This window comes from Gekko japonicus, unplaced genomic scaffold, assembly GCF_001447785.1.
Source record: "Gekko japonicus isolate JY-2015 unplaced genomic scaffold, Gekko_japonicus_V1.1 scaffold1040, whole genome shotgun sequence".
NCBI lineage: Eukaryota > Metazoa > Chordata > Lepidosauria > Squamata > Gekkonidae > Gekko > Gekko japonicus.
This window is the reverse complement of record NW_015162511.1, coordinates 316,189-341,795: the sequence shown is the minus strand read 5'-3', so window position 1 is coordinate 341,795 and position 25,607 is coordinate 316,189. Positions and strand designations below refer to the sequence as shown.

The following is a 25,607-nucleotide window of genomic DNA, read 5'->3' as shown; positions in this document are numbered from 1 at the left end:
CCTGATCCAACATTGGCGCCTCTTATGTTCTTATGATTAATATACACAGCTTTCCAGCTCATGCAGCAAAATAATTTGTTCACTGAATGTACAATCTCCATGCAAGCTGCGTTGCTACTTATATTCTCTGAAGAAACATAATTTCTTTTGAATAGGAATGTTGTCACTTTCAAGCATTTATAATACCTTTGTGTATCCTGAGTACCTACCCCTGCCTCTTATGATCAATGCAAATGCTTAAAAAATTGTACATTGCACCACTATTGAGAATGTATTTATTTATTTATGTGTCTATTAGAAGCTAGGGAAGGAAGGTGGCATGGTATAGCTTGATCTCATCAGATCTCGGAAGCCAAACAGGGTCGATACTGGGATGTGAGACCACCAAGGAAGACTGTGCAGGGGAAGGCAATGACAAACCACCTCTGCTTCTCACTTGCCTTGAAAGCCCCTTGCTGGGGATCACCATAAGTCGACTGGAACTTGACAGCACTTGGCACACATATTAGAAGCACCCTGACCTGGGCGGCCCAGGATAGCCCAGTCCCATCAGATCGCAGAAGTCACTTATCAGTTTCAAACTAATAAGATTCCTTTATTCAAGGAACTACATTCTAGATAGTGCAGGTTGAGAAATAGCGATAGAATCTAATCTAACTAGCTAGATGGATGCTGATGGAGAATGCCTGTCCTGCATCCATGTTTTTTATTTTATTTTTTATTTGATTCGATTTATACCCCGCCCTCCCCACTGTGCGGGCTCAGGGCGGCTTACAAGGGTATACGCCAATATAAAACATATTTAAAACCAGTTTAAAACCACCACTATACAAATAACATTACAACCAAATATTAATAAAGTGCTCTAGATGCTATCTCACAGATGGCGTGATTCACTGCTCTATTGCTAGTATTACTCGTACTCTGTTCCTCAGTGTCATCTGCTCCAGGGAGACACAGATGTTCCCTTTTCCAGGGCCAGGCAAGATGGAACAAAAATGATGGTGGTAGTGGCGGCTCCTACTCATACGCCTGGTACAAGGTCCCGCAGGGCCCTGATCTCCACTGGGAGCTCGTTCCACCAGGTAGGAGCCGCCACCGAAAAAGCCCTGGCCCTGGTTGCGGCCAGTCTGGCCTGTTGGCAAAGACAGAGACCATGTGCTCCTTCTTTGTGTGTGTGGGAGAGAGAGAGAGTGTGTTAAGCCGGAAGGAAGTCTTGTCCCTAAGAATAGCATTCTACTTCAAAGGGATAGTATCAGATAACAGGAAGGACAGGATGCCCTGTGTCCGGATCCTTTCTATCTATCTAAATCTATGGTGCTGCCTCTGAAGATTGAGGCAGGAGGTGGGAGCACCCCCAAACTGTGGGTCTGGGTTTTCAAAGAAGTGCAGTCGTAGCCAACAAGTATGTAGTGCACATGTGCTTGCTCTCTCTCACACACACACCAAAAGATCAGTCTTGTTTCTGACCCAGATTACCTCAATGTAGCCCGGATCAAGCAAAGCAGACATTTGAATTCACTTCCTGTCTCGTGTGCTTTGAATGTACACCTCCAAGTGTGACGTCCTCCCATCTGGCACATGAGGGAGAACTAGCTATTTCTCAAGGAGCTCAGAGCCATGTGCTTGTTCTGGCCTCACAGTGACCCTGTGAGGTAGATTGTGCTGAGGGGAAAGTGTCTGTTCCGAGGTCACCTTATGACTGAATGGGGATCTGAACCCAGGCCACTCAGCTCCTGGTCTGAGGCTTGAACCAAAACTGTGATCTTCTACCCGAATATAATTTGACTCAGTCTACACTTTAACATCGCGTCTGCTGGATTCTGATTAAATAACTACTGTTTGGTCGTGATCACATGCATAATTAGCCGCGCCAAAATGCCGGGCGGATTTAAAGGGTGCGATCAGACGCGAACATCTGGGAAGCGCCCTGCACCCGTCGGCAACCCATTTTGCTCTGCCGCAGAAGTGGAGTAAAAAGACACCAGGGAAAGTCCAGTAGCAAACGGGTTGCTACAGGCCATGGACTAGGGTTGCCAAGTCTGGGTTGGAAAATACCTGGAGACTTTGGGGGTGGAGCCAGGAGAGGGCGGGGTTTGGGGAGGGGAGGGGCCTCAGCATAGTACAACGCCATAGAGTCCACCCTTCAAAGCAGCCATTTTCTCCAGGGGAGCTGATCTCTGTCGGCTGGGGATCAGTTATAAAAAGCAGGAGATCCCCAGGCCCCACCTGGAGGCTGGCAACCCTACCATGGACAGACTTCCCCCTGTGTGATCGCTGCAGCGCACAATCATGGCGTCGGGATGGTCTGATCAGGCCATCCCGACTCCATGCCGTTGTTTCCCCCCCCTTCTCAGTATGTGCATCATCGCACCCTCCAAAGGGAACCCTCGTGCTGAGATGCAATTCATCGATTCCCCGTTTAAGCGTATCGGGAAGAAATGGCAAAAAACCCCAAACCCGACTCACCCACGGTTGGGTGGTCTGATCCCACGGTGGCAGGCTGCCCCTGCAGCTTCAAAGGGGGCTTTGTGATCACGCAACTGCGGGTCCTCCTGGGGAAATCGCCTCGCTCCCCACCCCCTTTATCTCACGCGTGTGACCGCCACCTTTGTTTTTAAATGCCTTTAGTTCCCACTTCTTCTTACCTGCCCCTGGTTGTCTCCCCCACTGTCAGTACGATCCACTTGGCCAGACTTCGGATTGCCTCCTCTTTCACGGCTGTCTCTGGTGCTGTGTCTTTCCTCTGGGATTCATGGCCTCTCTCCATATCTCTCCCTCCTTGCAAATGTGGAAGCAGACTCTGAAAACTTGCCTCTCCTTCTAAGCCTTTGACCTCAAATCCCTGTCTGTCCTTCTCCTTTCTCCTTGATTTTTGGCTCCTTCTGGTTATGATCTTGTTAGGTTTGGGGGTTTTTTTTTGGGGGGGGGTTAGACAATAAGCAGAGGTTTTTTGTTTTTTTTAATAACATAATTGTATAACATCTAACCATATGGAGGTTATAAATAATGGCCGGGAGGGAAGACAGCATGATACTGCCCAATCTCCTTACATCTCGGGAGCTGAGCAGGGTCGGTCCTTGGAAGGAAGACCACCAAGGAAGATTCTGCAAAGGCAGGCAGTGGCAGACCACCTCTGCTTCTCACTTCCCTCGAAAGCCCCGTGCCGGGGTCACCATAGGGATGCCAGCCTCCAGGTGGGAGCTGGGGACCCCCTAGAATCACAGCTCATCTCCATTCTGCAGAGATCGGTTCCCTGGAGAAAATGGATGCTTTGGAGGGTGGGTTCTATGGCATTGTCCCCCACTGAGGCCCCTGTCCTCCCCGGGCTCCATCCCCAAATCCCCAGCAGTTTCCCAACCTGGATCTGGCAACCCTACCCCCTACCCCCCACTAGTGGCCCGGGTGGGGTGTGGGGAAGACCTGGCAACCCTGTAGCCATAAGCCAGCTTCAACTTGCCCTGGCAGCATGTTGGGTGTTACAAGTTAAAACACTTCTTCAGTATTTACTGGGTTAATGATGTTTGTTAAGTCACATGTTTGTTTGTAAGTAACCAATCTGTTTAGAGAGCTAGAAAGCCCAGTAACTTCAGTTCTAGTTTGTTGTTCTGATTGGAGACCAAAGTGCCAAGTATTAGCATTTTATGGTTCTTTGTCCTGAGCAAGAAGAAGAAGTTAGTCTTCGCTCTCTTCTGCCATGTTCTGTCTAGCTGTAAGGATGTAGGAATATTAGCTCTTTGTTATTTTACATCCCTTGTACCTTTTCCCCATGCTAGGTTGTAGTAAACTTTTATATTCTATTAAACACACCATGGACTCTGCCTCTTTAATACTCTGCTGATTACTCTGCTGATTTACTTTAAAAATTAAGAATACCCCAACACAGCACTTTGCTCACACATACATAATAGCTGTGATCCCGTGGAGGGTTTCCATGGTGCAATTTTCACCAATTCTCTTTTTCCTGCTACAGGCCTCCAAACCCCCCCCCATGCTGTTCCTGGGGTCCCCCGTTGCCAAAGAGTAATACATCAAGGGGCTCTTGGGAGAAGGGAGGCAAGAAGGGGCCACTTTGCAGAAGTAAATCCCTCCTGTCCGTAGAAATTCGCTGGGGGAATCAGCCAAAATCATATTATTGTGTCATCTGTCCTTCGGGAGCAACGTGGCAGCCACTGTCCGCACGGGAGGCGAGTGGGAGGGAACCACGCGGGGGCCTCTCATCTGCTGGACTCTCCTCCTCCTCGTCACCTTCTTCCCCTCATTTCAGGGAGCACCTGGCAGGAGAAGGTTTCCAACATCCTGCAACAGATGGAGAATCATGCCAAGAAGCCCACGGCGGTCTTGCTGTCTGGTCTCGAAGAAACGGCCTGTGAGTGTTCTGTTACACTCTGTTACGGGTGTAGGTTGTGAGGCTATTAATATTACGTTGACCGTGACCGTGATTCAGTGTAGGAGATCCCAGGTTGAATCAGGTCATCCATTCTAGGGCTGGCCTGGAAAGACCCTGGGGAGAGCCTGTCGCCAGTCAGATGTAATAATACTGGGCTACGTGGACCAGTGAGCCGACTCCTTATACTGCAGCTTCATACGTTCTATGAAGTGCTTGTCAGGGCATTGCGGCCCCACCTCTCGGTGGGAAGTCCCACTTAGCCCCAGACCCGGCGCTCCAGTTTCAACAAACCGAGTCCTCCTGATACTTCCAAGCTTGTCTTTGTATCCTTAGGGGCTAGAAACTTTTTGAAAAGTGAAAACTGGGGCTCAAAGTATATGTGACAGTTATCATACCAAGTAGCCATTTGTCCCCCAGGTTAAAAGCAGCTTGGAGGAGGGCAATTGGGAGATGGAAAAGGCAGGGTTAAAAATGCGCCTCCCCGGCACGATTTTTCCAGTAGATGCTGCAGTCCGGAGAAACTGTGTTTGGGTAAGAACGAACTGTCGTGAGAAAACGATACGTGACGAAGAGTGTGTCATTTTTGAACACAGCATTCTTCAGGTCCAAATCTTTGGACATCCAAAGATCCAGTCTTGCCTGTTCATACCCTCTTCTTGTTTCTCTCTGTTCTGAACAAGCTATTAATGGGTTCCCTGTCTCCTGCTCCAGTAACAGGGCCTTCTTTGACATGGCCCCTTCTGTCTGCAATAGCCTCTCTGTCTCTGAAGGAGGACTGGGTAGTGGCTTGGGCAACAACCACCCAAGTGCAGTCTAGGAAAGGGTAACCAAACTTGTTTGTTTCCACAGGGCTCTTCAATCTTCGAGGAGATGACATCCCTCACACGCCAGTCTTCTATGCATACACACTTCTCATCAAAGGGAATATCAGGTACTTGGGCTCCATGCCATCTTAGGGGTCTGGCTGCCATTATAAAGGGATAAAAGGGAAAATTATCTGCATGTACTCAGAGGCACAATGTTATTAGTACTCTCTTTGTATGCACCAGGACTGAGCTACGATTAAAGTTAAGTGCTGTCTTCAAAGAGGAATCAGGTGTTTTGTTTTTCCAAAACTGATATTAGAATTAAATTGGCTGATGTGTAATGGGTCTATTAGCGGCTACGGGCCATGATAGCCAAGTGGAACCTCCATATTCAGATGCAGTATACCTCTGATCACCTGGGACTAAGGACAAAATCAAGCAAAATCAAGCAAGTGGGGTGGTGCTCTGAAACAAGATGGAGTTGTGGCCTGATCTAGCAAGACGATTCTCGCATGCACTGTATGGAAATGGGTATGAAATGACTGATCTAAGGAAAAAATGGGAAAAGAACTGTTTTTCAGTCTCCTATATTTCAAAGCTGATCTATGTCTTCCACTATAACTACATGTGTAGAATCATAAAAAACCAATTCATGGGTCACTGGTTTAAAAAGAAAGAAAGAAACCTGCCCTAACTCAATGGGTCTTTATAGTGGTTTGTTTTAAAATGTTTCCCAAAGAGGTTTTTAAAAAATTGGCCACTTGATTATGTGAATTTCTGTTCATTTAAAGCCAAAGGCTATCTGGAAGGGGGTGCAAGCTCCCCCCCCTTTTTAAAGTACATTCTCAATAGTAGCCTAGCCTGATTAGTATTAGGATAGGATCTTGGAGACCTGAGTTCAGATCCCCACTCATGCCATGGAAGCGCATTGGGTGACCTTGGGCCAGTCACATGCAATGTTCCCTCTAAGGTGTGGAGTCTTGTAAGCAAAAGTTCTACTTTGTGAGCCACTGGCATTAAAGTTGTGAGCAAGTGATTTGGTTATTGCATAAATTAGTTTGCTCCAGAGCCATTCTTCCTGAGCTAAGACAAAAATCTGTGAGCTGGAGGCTAAAAAACTGTGAGCTAGCCCACACTAACTCAGCTTAGAGGGAACACTGGTCACATGCACTCAGGCTAACCTCACTCTCTTGGATTTGGTGAGAATAAAATGGAGGAAAGGAGAATGTCAGCCACTTTGGGTCCACTTTGGTGTAGTGGTTAAGTGCACGGACTCTAATCTGGGAGAACTGGGTTTGATTCCCCACTCCTCCACTTGCACCTGATTGGATGATAGTTCTGATAAGAGCTGTTCTTGAAAAAGAGCAGTTTCTGTCAAGAGCTCTCTCAGCCCCACCCACCTCACAGGGTGTCTGTTGCGGGGAGGGGAAGGGAAAGGAGTTTGTAAGCCGCTCTGAGACACCTTTGGGTAGTGAAGGGCGGGGTATAAATCCAATCTCTTCTCTTTTTCCTCACTGGGAAGAAAGGCAGGGGGCATAAATAAATCAGTTTCCACACATTTAAAATGAACAGACCGATGTATGACAATCAGTGGCTGTTTTCTTATTTACCTCTTTGTGAAAAGTAACAGCCGTGCTTAAAGGAGGCCCCCCCTTTCACACCCAGAGTCAGCCCATTCCTCTCTGCCTCCCCTTTGGTGTTCTGATCTCCTTCGTTTTGCCCTCAGTCTCTTTGTGGATCGGCAACGGCTGAGTGAAAAGGCTCTCCAGTCGCTGACAGCGCAGTGCCCGGGCTCCTTGTGCGTTCAGGTGGAGAGCTACGAACACGCAGGCGCCGGAGTGACATCTTACGCCCAGCAGGACAGCGTTCGCATTTGGATCGGAACAGAGTACACCACTCTGGGGCTCTATCAGAGCATCCCTCAGGCAAGAAGAAAGTAGAACGAGAGATTGCCACATAGGGGAAGCGAAGCCTTGCAGTGGAGAAAGACCCGCCTGACGAGGTTCCCCCTTTCTTCTCCCCACAGGAGAAACTCCTGGAAGAAAACTACTCTCCTGTCATGATTACCAAAGCAGCCAAGAACTCCAAGGAGCAGGAAATGCTGCAAGCTGCCCACGTATGTCGAAGTATAGTGATTAGCGTGCTGGACTGGAAAGGCCTGGGTTCAGATCCCCTCTCGATGCGTGACCTTGGGCCGATCACTCTCTCACAGCCCAACCTACCTTGCAAGGTCGTGGCAAAGTTTAGTTGGGAAGGGGAGAACTGTCTTTGCTGCCCCAAGCACCTTCGCGGATGAAAAAGACCGAGCTTGGGAGTTTGAACGTGTGTCATTAATGTTATCCCGTGGCGAGTGGGGATCGGCCTACCTGGAAACCACACCCTGAGCTCTGAGGTCCTTCGCCTTTGCACCCAGACGTATAGGAGATAACTCTTATCACTTTCAGAGAAAGACAGTCTGTATATATTACAACACAGAGGTATTAAACTGTTATCAGTTTTTTAAATGGAATGCAGCCTGGACTGGATTGATTCTGAATGGGAAGGAGTACATACGTACTTTTTAAATTATTCTATTTTTTAAAATTATTTTTCATCTGTGCTTGCATATGAGCAGCTGGAAGTCATGGCGACCTCTGGTGACTGACCCCTACTGGGGGCCTGGAGGATAAAGTCTGCCCCCGCCTCCCGCCTCTGGTATTCCAAGGAGGTCTCCCATCCAAGTACTCGCTAGGGTCGACCCTGCTTAGCTTCCAAGACTTGACAAGATCACACTTGCCTGGACTATCCAGGTCAAGGCATATGTACTTTTTTTTTTTACTGTCAAGTAACACCTAACAGGGCGACCTGGTAGGATTTTCAAGGCAGGAGACAGTCAGCGGTGGTTCGCTATTGCCTGCCTCCTCATCGTGACCCTGGTATTCCTTGGTGGTCTCCAGTGTTCCCTCTAAGCTGTGGAGTCTTGCGAGCCAAAAATTCTACTTTGTGAGCTACTGGCATTAAAGTTGTGAGCAGGCAATTTGGCTACTGCATAAGTCAGTTTGCCTTGGAGTCATCCTTCCTGAGCTATGACAAAAATCTATGAGCTGGAGGCTAAAAAACTGTGAGCTCGCTCACACTAACTCAGCTTAGAGGGAACATTGGACTGGTCTCCCATCCAAATACTAGCCAGGGTCGACCCTGCTTAGCTTCCGAGATCTGGCAAGATCGGGCTAGCTTCAACTGTCCAGGTTAGGGCTCTATATGTAGATACCTGCATGCATAGCCCTTTCCCCCATCGGGTTTTTTTGTTTGTTCACAGTTCACACACACAAACCCACTGATGCAGGTTTTCAACAGGAATTATGCACACTGATAACATTTGGCGGGCCTTCAGAGACTTTGGGGATGAACCTTGGGAGTGGAAACAGCTTCTGGGGCTAAGCCTTAGCCAGCACTGGCTCACATTCTGCCTTTGTGGCTAGTAAGATCAGTCCGGGCATCCCAGATGCTCACATTAAAGCCTAACGTTTGGGTCAAAACTGTGCCAGTTCAGCTTGCCTCCCCAACACCATCTCACAGACTGGCCCGGGGGTGATCTGTTATCTCTTCTCTGCCTCGGGCTCTTCTAGGTACGAGATGCTGTAGCAGTTATACGATACTTGGTCTGGCTGGAAAAGAACGTTCCGACTGGTTCTGTGAATGAAGTCTCCGGGGCACACTACGTGGATCACCTGCGTGGGTCAGTTGGAAGAGTCTCCTTGAGTTATTTTACAAGAATTTCAGGAAGAGAAGGGGCAGTTGGGAGAAAAGCAATGGGACTAAAATATGGGAGGATATAAGTGAAACTTGAATGGGTGTGGTGTAATTCCCAGGAAGTGCGTGAGCTGAGAAGTTCGTGGTTCAAATCTCTCTTTGATTCAGTGGCCATAAGGAAGCCGGTTCTTCTCTCACTTCCCACCCAGCAGTGTGAGGTTGTTGATACTGAACTACCCCACAGGGTCGTTGTGAGGCTCACTGAGATAGTGGCTCAAATCAGACTTCATGCCAAGGAAGCTTAACTATGGTTTCATATGATGTTTGAACTGACAAACCATGGTTTGGAATTCATCAACAAATGAGATTCGGGAACAATTGGTTTGCAAAGGATGGTTTGCACTAACTATGGTTTCACATCGTTTCTGAATTAACACACCGTAGTTACGGCTGTCATTCAGTCTCTGGCAGCCCTGCACTATTGAAAGGTGAGTGCAGAGCAGTTGGAAATCGAAAGCAGACAAAGAGCAAATGGTTTGCCTGCATGCATGGTATGTCAACTGTAGTTTTTGGACTCTAATGATGGTTAATGCAAACCACAGTTGGTGCGATGCCTGAAAGGAAGCCGATGACCGTCCACTCAGGACGACTACAATTTCCTAGAGGGGTAGCCATGTCAGTCTGTTGTAGTCAAAACAACATTGTCTTGTGTCACTTTAAAATCCAGCAACTGTATTGCAGCAGATGCCTTTAAGGGATAGAACCCACTTTGTCAGATGCACAGAGTAGTCACCTATGTGCGCGCGCATACACAAACCTTAAATAAAGGGGGGAGGGTTTTTTTACAAAGTTAAGCCAAAAGGTCAATCTATGCAAGCAACAGTATTGTCACAGAATTATCAGAGGACAACAAATGAATACAGAATCTAAACAGATCCGGACACGATTCCCAGGTTTTTCCTCTTTTCCTCCACAGGGAGGAGCTGTTCTGCCAAGGGCCCAGCTTTGAGACCATCTCTGCCAGTGGTCTGAATGCAGCTCTGGCCCACTACAGGTACTGTGAGGTGGGGGTGGGTGGGTCACATACGCAGAGCAAAAGGCAGAGAGGAGTTCTCTGCTTCCCTTGAAGGGAAGCCACCAGCCCCCACCCACACACACACACACAGGTAACACAGGTTGACCTGCTAGGAAAATATCCGAAGGCAACATCAGTGTAACATCTTTTATTAGGATCAATTAAAACATCACAAAGCAGTGACATTTTAGGCTGGATATATTCATTATAAAAGGTGGGGGGAGTCTGCAGTGTGTAACCAGACGGAGTACCGAAGATGTCACGGAGACTTAATTAGGTTAAGCCGTTGCCAGGTGCATAAAAGATCTCCAGCGGCACCAAAAACAAACGGGGCAAAGCCTCCCTGGCTGCGCTTCCTTTGGAAACAAGAAAAGCCAGTAGTCATTTGGGCCTGGCTCCAGAAACAGTCAGAACAGAGAGGAAGAAGTAAAGAAAAACATGACTGACCTTTGGGGCAATAATTAAACACCAAGGAAATAACATTAAGTAAAGTTTTCCCCATTTTAATTTCAGCTGAAGGCGATAACTGTATGAGCAGTGATAGATAGATAGGTAGGTAGGTAGGTAGGTAGGTAGGTAGGTAGATGATAGATAGATAGATAGATAGATAGATAGATAGATAGATAGATAGATTCAGGAGTCATTTCCTGCAGGAGCGCACAGGAGTGGAGCTCCGGCAGTAAAGAGCCCAGGGGGTGGTCACATGCAGCAAGCCCCACCCCCTGCTCCCAGCAGCCCTCAGTCAAAGCAAGAAGCAACCAGGTAAGTTGCAGAGCCCCCCCCCTCGGCCCCCTGGTCCAAAACAGTCCAGTGGCACCTTTAAGACCAAGTTTTATTAAGGTACAAGCTCTCCCTCCTCTGCGAGGACAGAACTGCACGTTCCCCCCACCCGATAGCTAGCAATCCAAAACAGTCCAGTGGAGCCTGAATGGTGGGTGTTCTGACACACTTCCGGTGATGTCAGGGGGTGTGGCATATGCAAATAAGTTATGCTAATGAGCTCCTGCACCTCTTTTTCTACGAAATGACCCCTTGATAGATTGATTGATTGATAGATGACAGACAGACCTTTTATCAGCAAATCTGAAGGTTCATTTTAGGTGGATCCTTAGGTAAAGAACTGAGAAGCCAACAGTGTAATGTCACGGAGTGGTTGGAGGGTATCGCGTATTTCTGGCTGGCTTCCCACACACTGAATAATGCACTTTCAATGCACTTTGGCAATCATTTGCAAGTGGATTTTCCTGTTTCACACACAGGAAACTTGCCACAGTGCATTGAAACTGCATTATCCAACGTGTGGGAAAGCAGACTCTGCACCACACAAGACATTCCTCACCAGAGGACCATCTCCTTCCTGTGCTTCTGAGGAAACTCCTGAGCAGAGCACAAAATCAAGAGCCTGCCCCTGGGTTTAACCTCCCCAGCACCTGAACTTCAAGGTAGACTACTTCTGAACACAGAAGGTCCATTTTGCTATTTGGAGCCCCCTATGTGTCCACATTATGCATCAGGATCTTTTCTTAATAGCTTCTTGAGTAAGTATATTGAAAGAGCCTCTGTTGGTTTCCTTAGGATCAGAAAGTACCTATGGCCACCTTGTTGTTTTGTATTTCCTGCATGCTAAGATAAAAGGCCCAGTTGCCTTCCCAGCAGCACTTCTAACATCCCTCTCTCTCTTCCTCTTCCAGCCCCTCCAATACCACCAGCCGGACACTGTCGGTGAACGAAATGTATCTGCTGGACTCTGGAGGCCAGTATCTGTGCGTATGAAGCGTCTAGTAGCTCCTCACCTTTGGCCAGGCTCAGGGTCCTCCCGTTTGCAGAGAGACTCCGGGGGGGGGGGGGTTCGTGGGTGTGTTCACACAGCAGCTGCTGTTTTCGTTGGGTCTGATTTATACACCATTTGTTCAAACGGCAGAAAGCAGTCGAACCAGACTTAAGCCTTTCTAAAACACACAGTGTCAATCACAATGGAACAGGAAAGTTAAAAATATAATTCTGGAGATGTGAGAGAGTGAAAGCATTCCTCAGAGGAAGAGCTGGGCACAAGTGAGAGGAATCCGATAGAACATCTCTGCTTTTGGGTTAAAAAGTGGGAAGAAAACAAGGCCGCACCTTATTTCCGCCTGTGGGTAGGAGAGAGAAGAGAAGTCGTTTCTTGAGATTAATTAACTTTTATTTGCGTTATTTATAGTCCACCTTTCCCAATGAGACACAAGGTGGATTACATGGTGTGAAACAATGTAATCAAATAGCACAAGAGATCTAATAAGCCATGCAATAGGACTGGGATTACAAAAACAGTGCAAAAAATAGCATCAGACATATGTCAAGGGATGCAGAAAAGAGCAGAATAACACACTCTCACACACACACACACCGAACAGTGGCACAGGCTGCAGTCCTGTTCTCTTTACAAAGGTGCCTTCCTGAACCATTCCCATTCTGTCCCGCCAGCCGTCCTCTGCTTTAATTCGATCACAAACTTTAGAGCGTCTCCATCATGCTCTAAACCACCAATCAGCTTAAATGAGCCTGAAGAAGAGTGCTAGGGAGCTCAAAAGCCTGGTCCTTTGCTAATCGCAGCAGTGGATAGTCTGCTTTTAGGCTTGTGGCTTACAGATTCACACAGAGCTCCCTGCAATTTCTGTCAGCTGCTGGGTCCGATACCCACAAGGGCAGGGCTATTTTGGGGCAGGAACGCACAGGAACGGAGTTCCGGCTGGCTCCCAAGTTAGCCAAGCCATTAGCCATGCCATTAGCATAATAGGCCACACCCAACAGCAGAAACTCATTTGGATTGGCTACATTAGGGGTGTGTGGCCTAACATGCAAAGGAGTTCCTGCTACACAAAAAGGCCCTGGGTTTTGACAACAAACAAGGCCAACAGAATAAGAAGTAAAAGGTGGGTGTGGCTGGATGACCACACTTCTGGTGACATGGGGGTGCGGCCTAATGTGCTAATGAGCTGTGCTGTCAGGGGTGTGGCCTAATATGCAAATGAGTTCCTTTTGGGGGGTGTGGCCTATTATGCTAATGAGTCCCTGCTGGGCTTTTTCTACAAAAAGAGCCCTGCCCAAGGGCTTGTCCCACCTCCAGTCTGAACATTCTTAGGAAGCAAGGCCAGGACTTCGTTTCTAGCGCCTTTTATGTCATGACCCTTTTCTGGTGATCACTTTTTAATCTCTTTTAGATCCCAACGCGTTTTGCAATAAGCTTCACCAGGGGATCTTAAGCAGAAACTTCTCCGGCTCCCTGAGAAGTTTCTGCTTTTAAGATCCCCTGACAAAGCTTATCGTGAAACGTGCTGAGATCTAAAGGTCAACTAAACCGCTCTCCTTTGCACCTTGCTCTTTTCTCTCCCTCTAAAAATGAAAAAGGGAAGGGTAGTCGTTTCTTATGTGGCTGGTTGCATTCACACTTGCTGTTCAGTCTGGAATAGACATCCTCTATTCACTCTGCTTTTACAGAAAACCTAGACTCTGGGCTGGGTCCAACTTTCTTTTAAGCTGGTGAAAAAGGGAGGAGGGAGTCTGCTTTGACCACCATGAAATCTATGCTGGTGATCGTGGTATCTGCATTGACAAAAGCTATGTGGTATCAGGTTGTAGTAAGGAGGAAAACTGGGCTAGATTGAGCTAAGAAGCTAGCTGGACCTAACCCAATGTCATTGACAACCCATTCCATCCTAGCATGTTCAGTGCTGTTTTTCCATCCTTTGTTATAGTGAATTTTCACATAAAATAGAATCCAGTACCATCCTTTCACATGTCCACTGACAAAGAGCAAGTGAAAATATTGAACGTTTAACATTTCCTCTGTTGTTTTACACTGGATTCTTCTTCTTTCTAATTACTCTTCTAAGCAGTTCTTGTTTGCTTTTAGTTGCTGCTTTTCCCTTTGCAGCAAAAATGATGGCTAATTTAATTTTTTTTATTCTAATAGTCATAGAGTGATAAAATTAACCATCCCTTTGGCTTCAAAGGGAAAAGCAGCAAGTAATGTTGCTGCTCAGGGGAAATGAGTTGATTGAGGATCCACTAAAGCAGTGGTGGCGAACCTATGGCACAGGTGCCAGAGGTGGCACTCAGAGCCCTCTCTGTGGGCACACATGCCATCGCCCCAGCCAGGCCCAGACCATCATTAAAGTGTCGAATTCTCTGCCAAATAATTTTAAGTAAATGAAAGCATTTGGGATTGCTTTCCTTACTTTGTTTGGATCATCTTAAGTTAATGTATCATGAGTTATTTTTTCTAAAGTAAAACCTCAGTATTCAGGTTAAATTGCCGTGTTGGCACTTTGCGATAAATAAGTGGGTTTTGGGTCGCAGTTTGGGCACTCGGTCTCTAAAAGGTTCGCCATCACTGCACTAAAGCATTGAGTTTATCAGTGAAGCAGAAGTGCCCAAACAAAAGAGCAATTGCATTTTTTAGAGGGACAATTGCAGGGTGAAGTGGGAACCATACTCAGTGGGATTCATTAACTATCTCAAAATAAATATAACATATTTTTGTAGGGAATATATAATGTTTTATTAAATGGGGTGTGGAATTGTCAGATCTTTCACATGAAGATTTTCCTGCCGTTTGCGGCGTTCTTTCCCAAGCTTCCTCACGACATCATTGTCCATTTGTTGACTCTCCATGGTTTCCCCTTGCTTCCTTCTGTGCTTTCTCAAAATTTGATCAGGGGCAGCTTGAGTACACAAGGGTAGCAGAGAAAGGATGAGGAAACCCCGGGAAGAGAGCAAACGGGCAACCATGTTGTGAGGAAGGTCAGAGAAAAACTGCTGTGGCTCAGCTCCCCCATGATGGGAAAACTTCTGAGATTCCACTTGCAGTTGATTGTGGTGAAAGAACAGCTGATCAGTACAAAAGCCTCCTAGTGCGGAAGCCATCTCAGTAGGGCTCGGTGCAAATTGAAATCTGCTTTGCAGAGCGCAGCATCTGCTAAGCCTCACAAGAAATCCTGCATTCCATTTGAAAACTGTTAGCAATTGCAGCCTTTGAAACTTCTCCCCCGTCACGCCTTGAAACTTATCTCCCCCCCCCCCCCCCCAGCACCTTTAATTTTAACACTGGCCACATCCTGCCGAAAGAAGAGTTCTGTGAGGAGCTCAAAGGTTTGTTCGGCACTTCTTCTTCCGCTTTTAGAACGTAAAAAATTGGGACTCCGACGAATCTGTCAGGTGATCCTCCAGATACATTTGGCTTAGGGAAGGGAATTCTGTCCGCCTAGCAACACCCAGCAAATCGCCCTTCAGTTGAGATTCTCTCTTTCTGCGGCAGGGATGGAACGACGGACATAACCCGGACTGTCCACTGGGGGGAGCCCACTCCTTTCCAGAAGGTAAGGCTTCTTCCCACTCACCTGTATTGCACGTCCGAGCAGGCTGGGAGATCCATGGCGCCAGCATTCTTGCTTTCCAGCTTGCATGTTTTCCCCCTGCACATTGCTCCTTTTATTGCATTTCCCTTCTCTTTTTCACGGCCATCGGGATGCCCTTGGACGGAGATGGCTGGAGCCTCTCAAGGGACCCCATGAGATCTGTTCCTACTTTGGGGGATCCAACCAAGGGGCAACCTAGTGAGGGTCTCTGTCTCTTGAGGAATCTGTGCCTGCAATCCTCTGCCAGGGGGCCATAGTAACTCCGCTTGTTCATTCACCCCTCGGTGGAAGACCTTACAGACCCCTTTGTTAGGAGCCAAAAGTTTTGCTTAGCCCCATGTGGCTGTTATTACGGCTGTTTGTCGAGCACACTGAACTGGAGCCAGCTTCCTGCTCGGTGGCTGCCGTTCCAAACCGTGCAATGAAACGGAACCTGTAGTAATCAAACTTACTGTGATTTCTTTGGAAGAGCTGGAAAACACACTTGTGTTTTGGGGAAAACACAGGGAGGCCTGAATGAATTAACCCTTGGGAGGAGGCAGTCTTGGGAGATCTACTGTTTGGGACCCCCCACCCCCACCCCCATATAGTCCTTTAAATCTTCATCCACCATGTGTACGTGTGCGGCTTGGCTTGCTTGCATGAGTCATCCGGTGCTATTTCACAGCTGGCAGTTCCTCTGTTCTTGGCTTGTGGCAGAGATGGCGGTCTGCATGTTGCAGGCTGATATGTGAGGGGCTGGTAGTTGCCAACTTTAGTCCGTGGAGGGGAGGGGACCATCTTCCAGATGTAAAATCCGGGAGTATTTTAGTGACTGACACTTATGTCAGGCTTACTTGCACCTCTTGACCTACATATATAGGAGGGCAGAGCCATGTGCCAGAGGCAGTGCTGCACCCTGACCTTGTATGGCTAATGGCATCCTCCCCACAATGTCCTGCTAAAGCAGGGGTCCCCAGCCTTTCTGAACCTGCGGGGTCCCTTTGGGATTTTGACTTTGGTGGGTGCAACCACAAAATGGCCACCGTGGGAGACAGAGCCACACACACACACACACACACACACACACACACACACACACACACAGAGGAAGCCCAAGTACAGGGAACAAGAGGACAAGAGCCAGTTTGCTGCAGTGGTTAAGTGCGTGGACTCTAATCTGGGAGAACCAGGTTTGATTCCCCGCTCCTCCACATTCAGCTGGTGGATGACCTTGGGCAAGCCTTAGCTCTGGACAGAGCTGTTCTCTCAAGAGCAGTTCTCGAAAGAGCTCTCTCAGTCCCACCTACCTCACAGGGTGTCTGTTGTGGGAAGGGGAAGGGAAGGAGATTGTAAGCCGCTCTGAGACTCCAAGTGAAGGGCAGGGTATAAATCCAGTCTCCTCCTCCTCCTCTTCTAATTTTTAGAAACACACTGGGGAAAAAGGAGCAAGAGAATAAAATCAACACTATGGTAGCAGCAGCTGCAGCAAAAATTACATTAAGACGTACAGCCAATCAGATCTCTGGTGGCCAATCGAAAGCCCTCCTGGGCAGGAGCCCCACCTAGCCCTGCCCACTTTCTAAAGAACCCTTGGTACCAAGAAAGGTACTGGGCACCACGTTGGGGACTCTTGGGACAGACTCCACCAAAGGTCCACTTAATCCAGCATCCTGATTCCTGCCACAGCCAGATGAATCCAGAATGGCCACCGTCAGGGCAAGAAAGGTACTGGGCACCACGTTGGGGACTCTTGGGACAGACTCCACCAAAGGTCCACTTAATCCAGCATCCTGATTCCTGCCACAGCCAGATGAATCCAGAATGGCCACCGTCAGGGCAAGAAAGCCATAGCCTGCTGTTGCTTTCTAGCAACTGGTGAGGGGGGGTGGGGACAGGCCGCCGTCTTTGAACACAGGGGTTCTGTTTAGCCGGCGATAGGTTTGTCCTCCATGAATGTTGTCTCCAGTGTTCCCTCTAAGCTGAGTTAGTGTGAGCTAGCTCACAGTTTTTTAGCCTCCAGCTCACACATTTTTGTATTAGCCCAGGAGAGGTGGCTCCAGAGCAAACTAATTTATGCAGTAGCCAAAAGGCTCGCTCACAACTTTAATGCCAGTAGCTCCCAAAGTAGATGTTTTGCTCCCTAGACTCCACAGCTTAGAGGGAACATTGGTTGTCTCCCATCAAAGATAGTGGTTACAGTGTTCCCTCTAAGCTGAGTTAGTGTGGGCTAGCTCACAGTTTTTTAGCCTCCGGCTCACACATTTCTGTCTCGGCTCAGGAAGGAGGGCTCCAGAGCAAACTGATTTATACAGTAGCCCAATCGCTCGCTCACAACTTTAATGCCAGTAGCTCACCAAGTAGAATTTTTGCTCACAGGACTCCACAGCTTCGAGGGAGCATTTCCTCTTGCAGCACTAAATGAAGGAATGGACTGTGTTCCGTGCGCAGAAGTAGTGCTTTTAGCCTGTCTTGAAAATCTACTGACAACCCATTTCGTTGCATGACCCTTTCTAGCATTATGGAAGAGAAAAAGTTCTCTCTGTCACCTGGGGGGGGGGGGATTGCTTTGCTAGATCAGACCAAAGGTACATCAAGTCAAGGACTTTATCTCCAGCAGGACCCAGCCAGAGGCTCCTGGGGGAACATGCAAGCCCAGTAGGGTGGGTGTTGCCTGCGCCTCCTCACCAGGGTTTGATCAGGGAACAAGGATTGGTTTTCCTGCTCCCACCCCACCCCCAGCTTTTTTGTTATCATGGTCCTTATTGACAGGGAGGGGCTAAAGCTCAGTGAACAAGCAGCAGTTTTCCATACAGAAGACCTGGAATTCAAACCCAGCGTACCCACCCCTCGTTAAAAGCATCCCAGGATCCCTGGCTGGGAGAAGATCCCTGCTATGGTGCAGCTGCTAACAATGCTGGTTGGGAGGGCCCAATGGTCTAACTTGGTCTTAGAGCAGCTTTGTAAGAGAGAGCTGTTTTCCGTATACTTGTCAATTTTTCCCCTACTGTGCAGGTGTAGGTGAACACCTCAAACATATTACACTTTAAACTGCCATATACTGAAGCAGGGTCTTGGTCCATCAAGGTCAGGGTCCATCACCTACTGCCAGAGCTTTTCAACTGGAGATACCGGGGGATTGAACCTGGGACTTTCTGCATGCCAAACCAATGCTCTGCCACTGAGCCACAGCCCCTCCTGCCACAGGTGGTTTCATGTCCTGTTTGGTGTAGAGCTAGAGTGCTACTCGGATGGGGAGGCCTGGTCCGAAACCCACACTCAGCCAGGAAGGACCCTGGCTGACTTTGGGCCAGCGGCTGTCAGCCTGGCCTACTTCACAGGGTTGTTGTGCAGACAAAACAGGAAGAGGCGAGAACCGTGTATGCCACCTTGAGCTCCTTGGAACCTGAGGTGAAGAAGGTACATATCTACAGGACGGCCTCTCCTGGTATACCCCCCGAAGAGCACTACGCTCTGGGGAGAAGAAACTCCCGGTGAAGTTTCCCTGGCCTGAAGGATATCCAGCTGCCTTTTCAGCCCTGGCGCTGGCCGGGTGGAACTCTCTGTGCCCTGCGGGACCTAATGCAGTTCTGCAGGGGCTGTAAGGCAGAGACGTTCTGCCAGGCCTGTGGTCGAGGACAGCAATGATTTGCCCCGTCTCTCTCTCCCCCCCACTCCCACCCCCACTTGAGAAAAGGATATAGATTGTTAAACTGCCATCTGAATAGTTTTGATTATTACTGTTTTCAGGGCTTTTTTCTGTAGAAAAAGCCCAGCAGGAACTCATTAGCATAATAGGCCACACCCGACAGCAGGGACTCATTAGCATATTAGGCCATACCCCTGACAGCACAGCTCATTGGCATATTAGGCCACTCCCCCATGTTACCAGAAGTGTGCTCATCCAGCCACACCCACCTTTTGCTTCTTATTCTGTTTACCTTGTTTGTTGTCAAAACCCAGGGCCTTTTTTTGTAGCAGGAACTCCTTTGCATGTTAGGCCACACACCCCTAATGTAGCCAATCCTAATGGGTTTCTGCTGTTGGGTGTGGCCTATTATGCTAATGCATTCCTTTTACTGGACGCCCTATACTCTCCGCACACGGCCACTGCTGGTGCGAGTACCACCGGAGGGAGCGGGACATGCTTAGGGGACAACACGGCGGGGGGGGGGGGGGGGTGCACTGCTGTTGCTGTATAGCTATACGACTGAGAACACCATCTTGATTGTAAAATTTGGAATTGAGTAGGAGGAGCACCGAACTGTTTTATGAATTTAGTTAATTATTTAACTGTTTTTGTATTTCTGTGTATTTTATACTGGTTTTATTGTTATTATTTGGCGTATGCCCCTGTTAGCCGCCCTGAGCCTCCGGGGAGGGTGGGATATAAGTTTAAATAAATAAATAAATAAATAAAATTATTGCATGTTGTTAGCCGCCCTGAGCCCTAGGCCGTGATCACACGCTCCTTTAGATCTGACATAAGTGCAAATGCCTGACGGATCTGAAGGGAGCGATCAGGCAGCAACATCTGGGAAGCGTCCCGCAGTCGTCAGCAACCCGTGCTGCTCCGCCACGGAAGCAGAGTTTAAAGACACCGGGGAAAGTCCGGTAGTAAACGGGTTGCTACAGGCCATGGACGGACTTTCCCGTCTGGTCACTTAAGCATGCTCTCGTGCCATTGGGATGGTCTGATCAAGCCATCCCGCAATGTGTCATTGCTTTCCCCCCCCTTCGCAGTATGCGCATCATCGCATACTCCATAAGGGGCCCTCAGTGCGGAGGTGCGAATCCTCATTTATGCACAAGGGAAACAAGCGGGGGGGGGGAAGGCTCACCCACAGTTGCGTCTGATCACACAATGACGGGCTAAGCCCACAGCTTCAAAGGGCTGTGTGATCTCATAACTGTGTGTCAAATTCCTCCAAAGGCAATAGCTTCCCTTCCCCTCCACTTCAGCGGGCGCGTGTGACTTCAGCTGTATGCAGGGGAGGGTGGTCTACAAATCAAATGAATGTTCAATGTGGCCAAGTGCAAGGTGATGCACATTGGAGCCAAAAATCCTAAATATAAATACACGTTGATGGGGTCTGAACTGGCAGAGACTGATCAAGAGAGAGATCTTGGAGTTGTAGTGGATAACTCACTGAAAATGTCGAGACAGTGTGTGACTGCAATAAAGAAGGCCAATGCTATGCTGGGGATTATTAGGAAGGGTATTGAAAACAGATCAGCCAATATCATAATGCCCCTATATAAATCAATGGTGCGACCTCATTTGGAATACTGTGTGCAGTTCTGGTCACCACACCTTAAAAAGGATATTATAGCTTTGGAAAAAGTGCAGAAAAGGGCAACTCGAATGATAACAGGGTTGGAACACTTTCCCTATGAGGAAAGGTTAAGGCGCTTAGGGCTCTTTAGCTTGGAGAAACGACGACTGAGGGGTGACATGATTGAGGTTTATAAGATTATGCACGGGATAGAGCAGGTAGAGAAAGAGGTACTTTTCTCCCTTTCTCACAATACAAGAACTCGTGGGCACTCCATGAAATTGCTGAGCGGTCGGGTTAGGACGGATAAAAGGAAGTCCTTCTTCACCCAAAGAGTGATTAACACTTGGAATTCACTGCCACAGGAAGTGGTGGCGGCTACAAGCATGGATGGCTTCAAAAGGGAATTATATAAGCATATGGAGCAGAGGTCCATCAGTGGCTATTAGCCACAAGGTATAGATAGGGACTCTGGGGCAAGTGATGCTCTGTCATCTTGGTGCTTGGGGGGGAGGGTCAACAGTGGGAGGGCTTCTAATGTCCTGGCCCCACTGGTGGACCTCCTGATGGCACTGGTATTTCTGGCCACTGTGTGATACAGAGTGCTGGACTGGATGGGCCTTTGGCCTGATCCAACATTGGCATCTCTTATGTTCTTATGTTCTTATAATAAGGCAGTGCATCTCTTTTTCTTCTTAGGAAGCTTACACACGGGTGCTGATGGGAAACGTTGACCTTTCCAGACTCACCTTTCCATCCAAAACATCAGGTGAGCCCCCAAAGCAAACTGGTTTCTGGTGCCTGACAGAAAAAGAAGAACCGGCAGTTCTAGCATTCGGAATCCCCGCTCCTTCCCCAAATTAGTTTAAAGTTCTAATGGACATCCTTTGGGAAAGGGTTTCTTCCCAAATCTCCCATCCGATGGGAGGAGCCTGGAACCTGTAGCAGACGATCTTACGTATTACCTCAGTCTCCCTTCCTGCCCTCTCCCCTCTCCCAATTCATCTTGAAGGGCCAAATAATGTTCTGCTGAGGGATCCACGGTTGATCTTCTGAGGTTTTCCAGGTTTTTAAATAAAGGCAGCTATGGGGGGGGAGAGATAATTGGACTGGGGAAAGAACTGTGGGGACAGCAGGCTCCTAACCCTTCTCCTGCGTGCTTTTCCCCTGACCTAATCACCCCATTTTTTTTACCCAGAGTGGGAATAGATGCCTGCATTTGTACCCTGTGGAGATGACCGCAACCGAGATATGTGTTTATGATTCAGTCTGGGAAAACAGCGTAGGGGGAAACGATTTAGCCTCCTCCCCTCCAGACCATCTCCTAGATCCAGGTAGCAACCCTCCACAGCTGCATTTAGTATAAAAGAAAACAGAACTGGGAGCTCTTCTGGACTAACATGTAGTTTGGCCCATAGCGTGTGAGCCTCAGGAGGGGGGAAGATATGTGTGTGGGTTTTTTTTCTAAATCTTCTGTGAAGCACTCAGCCCCCTTTCTAGGTGCTGTACAAATAACATATGTGAATGTGTGTGGGAGACCTCGAAACAACTTGGCTTTTGTGCTCCAGGGAGAATGGTGGAAGCCATCGCTCGCCGGGCCTTATGGGAAGTGGGACTCAACTACGGCCACGGCACCGGCCACGGCATCGGCAACTTCTTGTCTGTCCATGAGTGTAAGTGTCCTCAGGAGCAGGCTGCGCCATGTGTTCCTTGCTCTTTATAGGTGGAAAATACGTGTTTCCAAAAGCTCTGTGCTGGGACAACCCGACTCCGGCAGGATTCCACAAGCTGCTTAAACTGGGCAGGTTTGCTTGTTTTGCAAAATGCAGGTTCTGCTCGCTGTCACAGAAGGTCAGTCTGCAGCCTCCGGCCCCCATCCCTCGAGGTCCTTCCCCAGTCCACCTGGCTGCTGAAAATTCCACAAGGCCTTGCGTACCTGCTCTCAACCTTACCTTTACAGTCCTGAGTGGCAGAAACTTTCCCGTGAACGCTGAAATTATTGGGATGTTGAATTCTGTGTCCAGTGCCAAATTCTTGCACAGATCAAGATGGGTAGCCATGTCATTCTGTCTGTAGAAGTGGAAAAGAGTAAAGAGTCCAGTAGCACCTTAAAGACTAGCAAAACTTTTGTTAGTATGCAAATTTTGAAATTCTTGCATAGTGACATTGTAGGGTAGCCTCAGCTTTAGGGAAGGGGCGTTACCCCTCTGGTGGGCTTGTTGCCCACCAACTGCTTACCTATCGATTCTGCCCTGGATTTCTGAACAATGCACATTCCTGAAACCCCTCTCTGACTGGGTGGGCAGTCGGGGGGGATCTACCCATGCCTGGCCACAGTGGGGCCCAGAACGCTGGATGAGGTGGACCATTGGTAGGATCTAGCAGAACACTGGGGTACCATAGGTCTCAGTTGGGGTGTGTGTCCTTTATTGCTTGATGGGCTTTGAGGTCTTCTTCAACAGCCATCCATTTTTACCCCGTTCTTCCTCCAAAGAGCTTAGGGAGGCAAAGATGGCTCTCCTCTCCCCGTCCCCGTGTAATCCCCATAACACCCATGGGATTCAGGAGAGATAATGACTGCAGTGACACACACTCTAAATAATCCGCTTTCAGTACACTTTCCAACTGGGTTTTACCGTGTGAGCTGGCAGTGCGTGTGACTGCAGCCAATGACGCGCCCAAGGCCACCCAGTGGGCTTCACGGCAGAGTGAGGATTTGAACACAGGTCCCAATCCAACACTCTGCTGCACCACTCCTAATGAAGAAGCTACACATTCTTCCCTTTGTGCAAGGGTGTGGTCAAGGTATTGCCTTTGTCTCCGACAAATGGTTGCTTGGAGTGCCAAAGAAACAGCAGGGACTCTGATCAAAGGACCTGCTTGCTGCTTGGTGCAGCATTCTGGACTCCGGATCTCAGGTCGTATTGGAGAGCTGCTTGTTGGCAAAACATCTTGGTAAGAAGCTGCTGGAATGATTTGAAAAGCCAGTGTGGTAGAGTGGTTGGCCTAGAGCAGTGGTGGCGAACCTATGGCACGGGTGCCAGAGGTGGCACTCCGAGCCCTCTCTGTGGGCACGCGTGCCATCGTCCCAGACAGGCCCAGACCATCATTAAAGTGTCGGATTCTCTGCCAAATAATTTTAAGTAAATGACAGCATTTGGGATTGCTTTCCTTACTTTGTTTGGATCATCTTAAGTTAATGTATGAGTTGTTTTTTCTAAAGTAAAACCTCAGTATTCAGGTTAAATTGCCATGTTGGCACTTTGCGGTAGATAAGTGGGTTTTGGGTCGCAGTTTGGGCACTCGGTCTCTAAAAGGTTCGCCATCACTGGCCTAGAGAGATCTGGGTTCAAATCCCCACACACCCTGGGGGTAACCTTACGTATTGTATGCCTAGTCAGGCCATTGGTCTATCTAGCTTAGTATTGTCAACTGTGACTGGCAGTGGCTCTTCTGGCCATCTAGCAGAGGAGTGGTCTCTCCCACTAGTTAGTTCCTCAGATCCTTTACCTGGAGATGCCCGGGACTGGGGCAGGAGCTCTGCTGCTGAGCCATGGCCTTTTCTCATAGCAACATCTCACTGAGTTTTTTGGGAGGAAGAACAGGATAAAAAAAGTAATCTTTTCAAACAGTCTCTCTCTTATCTCTAGGGCCTGTGGGCTTCCAAACCAGTAACATACCCTTGGAAAAGGGCATGTTCACCTCTATAGGTAGGTGCCACTGAACCATCCCTGTTGAAGCAACAGGGGGCTGTTTCCTGTTTCTGGGATTGGGGCTGGGGAAGCGCAAGATGTCCTCTTTGTCCCGTAACATGCTGCTAGTTCTTCTACTACCCTGACCTGGACAGCCCAGGCTAGACTGATCCCGTCAGATCTTGGAAGATAAGCAGGGTTAGCCTTGGCTAGTATTTGGATGGGTGACCTCCCAAGGAATACCAAGGGCGTGACACAGAGGCAGGCAATGGCAAGCTACCTCTGAAATGTCTCTTGCCTTTAAAAACAAGTCTCGCTTGCCACCTAGTGGTAGCATAACGCTAAAAAGAGCTAGAACTTAGGGTTGCCAGACAATCGTTGGCTCTCCTGGCTATACTACATACAGTGGCAGATGATGATGGTGGTGGTGGTGGTAATTTCTTCTACTTGTTTCAGTATAAACCTGGCCCATCCACTAGATGCCTAGGGTACTAGAGGTGGAGGGGTGCCAACCAGCCCTATCATGCTCACCCACACCTGGAGTGTCTGGGTTTGCTGCTGCAAGTTGCAGCCCCAAGAGATACCCCGTTGCCTAGTGGGCAGCTGTGGGAAGCCTGCTCAAGCTGTGGGAGAGCCAGTTTGGTGTAGTGGTTAGGAGCGCAGACCTCTCACTCCCCACTCCTCCACATGCAGCTGCTGGAGTGACCTTGGGTCAGTTACATGTTCTCTCAGAGCTGTTCTCTCAAGAGCAGTCCTCGAAAGAGCTCTCTCAGCCCCACCGACCTCAGAGGGTGTCTGTTGTGGCGAGAGGAAGGGAAAGGAGATTGTAAGCTGCTCTGAGACTGCAAGTGAAGGGCAGGGTATAAATCCAATCTCCTCTTCCTCTTCTTCCCTCCTTCCCTCCCTGCATGAATTGGGGGAGCAAGGTGGAGGCAGGACTGGTCCGCCCCTCTTCTCCTTTGCCTCTGCCTCTCCACCATGCCAGGGGATGAGGAGGATGGGCGTCTGCTTCCCCATAGTGCCCCACAGCATGGGGATATGGGGCAAGATGTCACTTTCCTGCCTGGGGCACCCAAAGTCCTTGAGCCGGCCCTGGTTCTAGAGGACAGAGGAGCAACCCGGTCCCTGCCCCCAAAGTCTTGCAAGCTGTATTCAACAGAGAAGAGGAGGGCGGAAGGAGAGGCCGGGGCAGAACGAACAGGTCTGGGCAGGGGAGAGTTGGGCACAGGACAGTCAGCATGAATGAGGTAGTGGTTGAGAGCAG

The 25,607-nt window shown here is 48.7% G+C and overlaps 1 protein-coding gene across 1 annotated transcript in view; it reads left to right on the top strand.

Moving 5' to 3' along the window:
• Positions 1–25,607, top strand: part of XPNPEP2 (X-prolyl aminopeptidase (aminopeptidase P) 2, membrane-bound) — a 50,835-nt gene that overhangs the window by 21,481 nt on the left and 3,747 nt on the right. Inside the window, exons 8-18 of the mRNA XM_015406155.1 lie at positions 4,268–4,369; positions 5,240–5,321; positions 6,923–7,121; positions 7,223–7,312; positions 8,805–8,914; positions 9,905–9,982; positions 11,695–11,766; positions 15,297–15,357; positions 21,351–21,420; positions 22,220–22,324; positions 24,302–24,361. Of these exons, the coding sequence (XP_015261641.1) occupies positions 4,268–4,369; positions 5,240–5,321; positions 6,923–7,121; positions 7,223–7,312; positions 8,805–8,914; positions 9,905–9,982; positions 11,695–11,766; positions 15,297–15,357; positions 21,351–21,420; positions 22,220–22,324; positions 24,302–24,361 (1,029 nt within the window). The remainder of the gene's footprint in view (positions 1–4,267; positions 4,370–5,239; positions 5,322–6,922; positions 7,122–7,222; positions 7,313–8,804; positions 8,915–9,904; positions 9,983–11,694; positions 11,767–15,296; positions 15,358–21,350; positions 21,421–22,219; positions 22,325–24,301; positions 24,362–25,607) is intronic.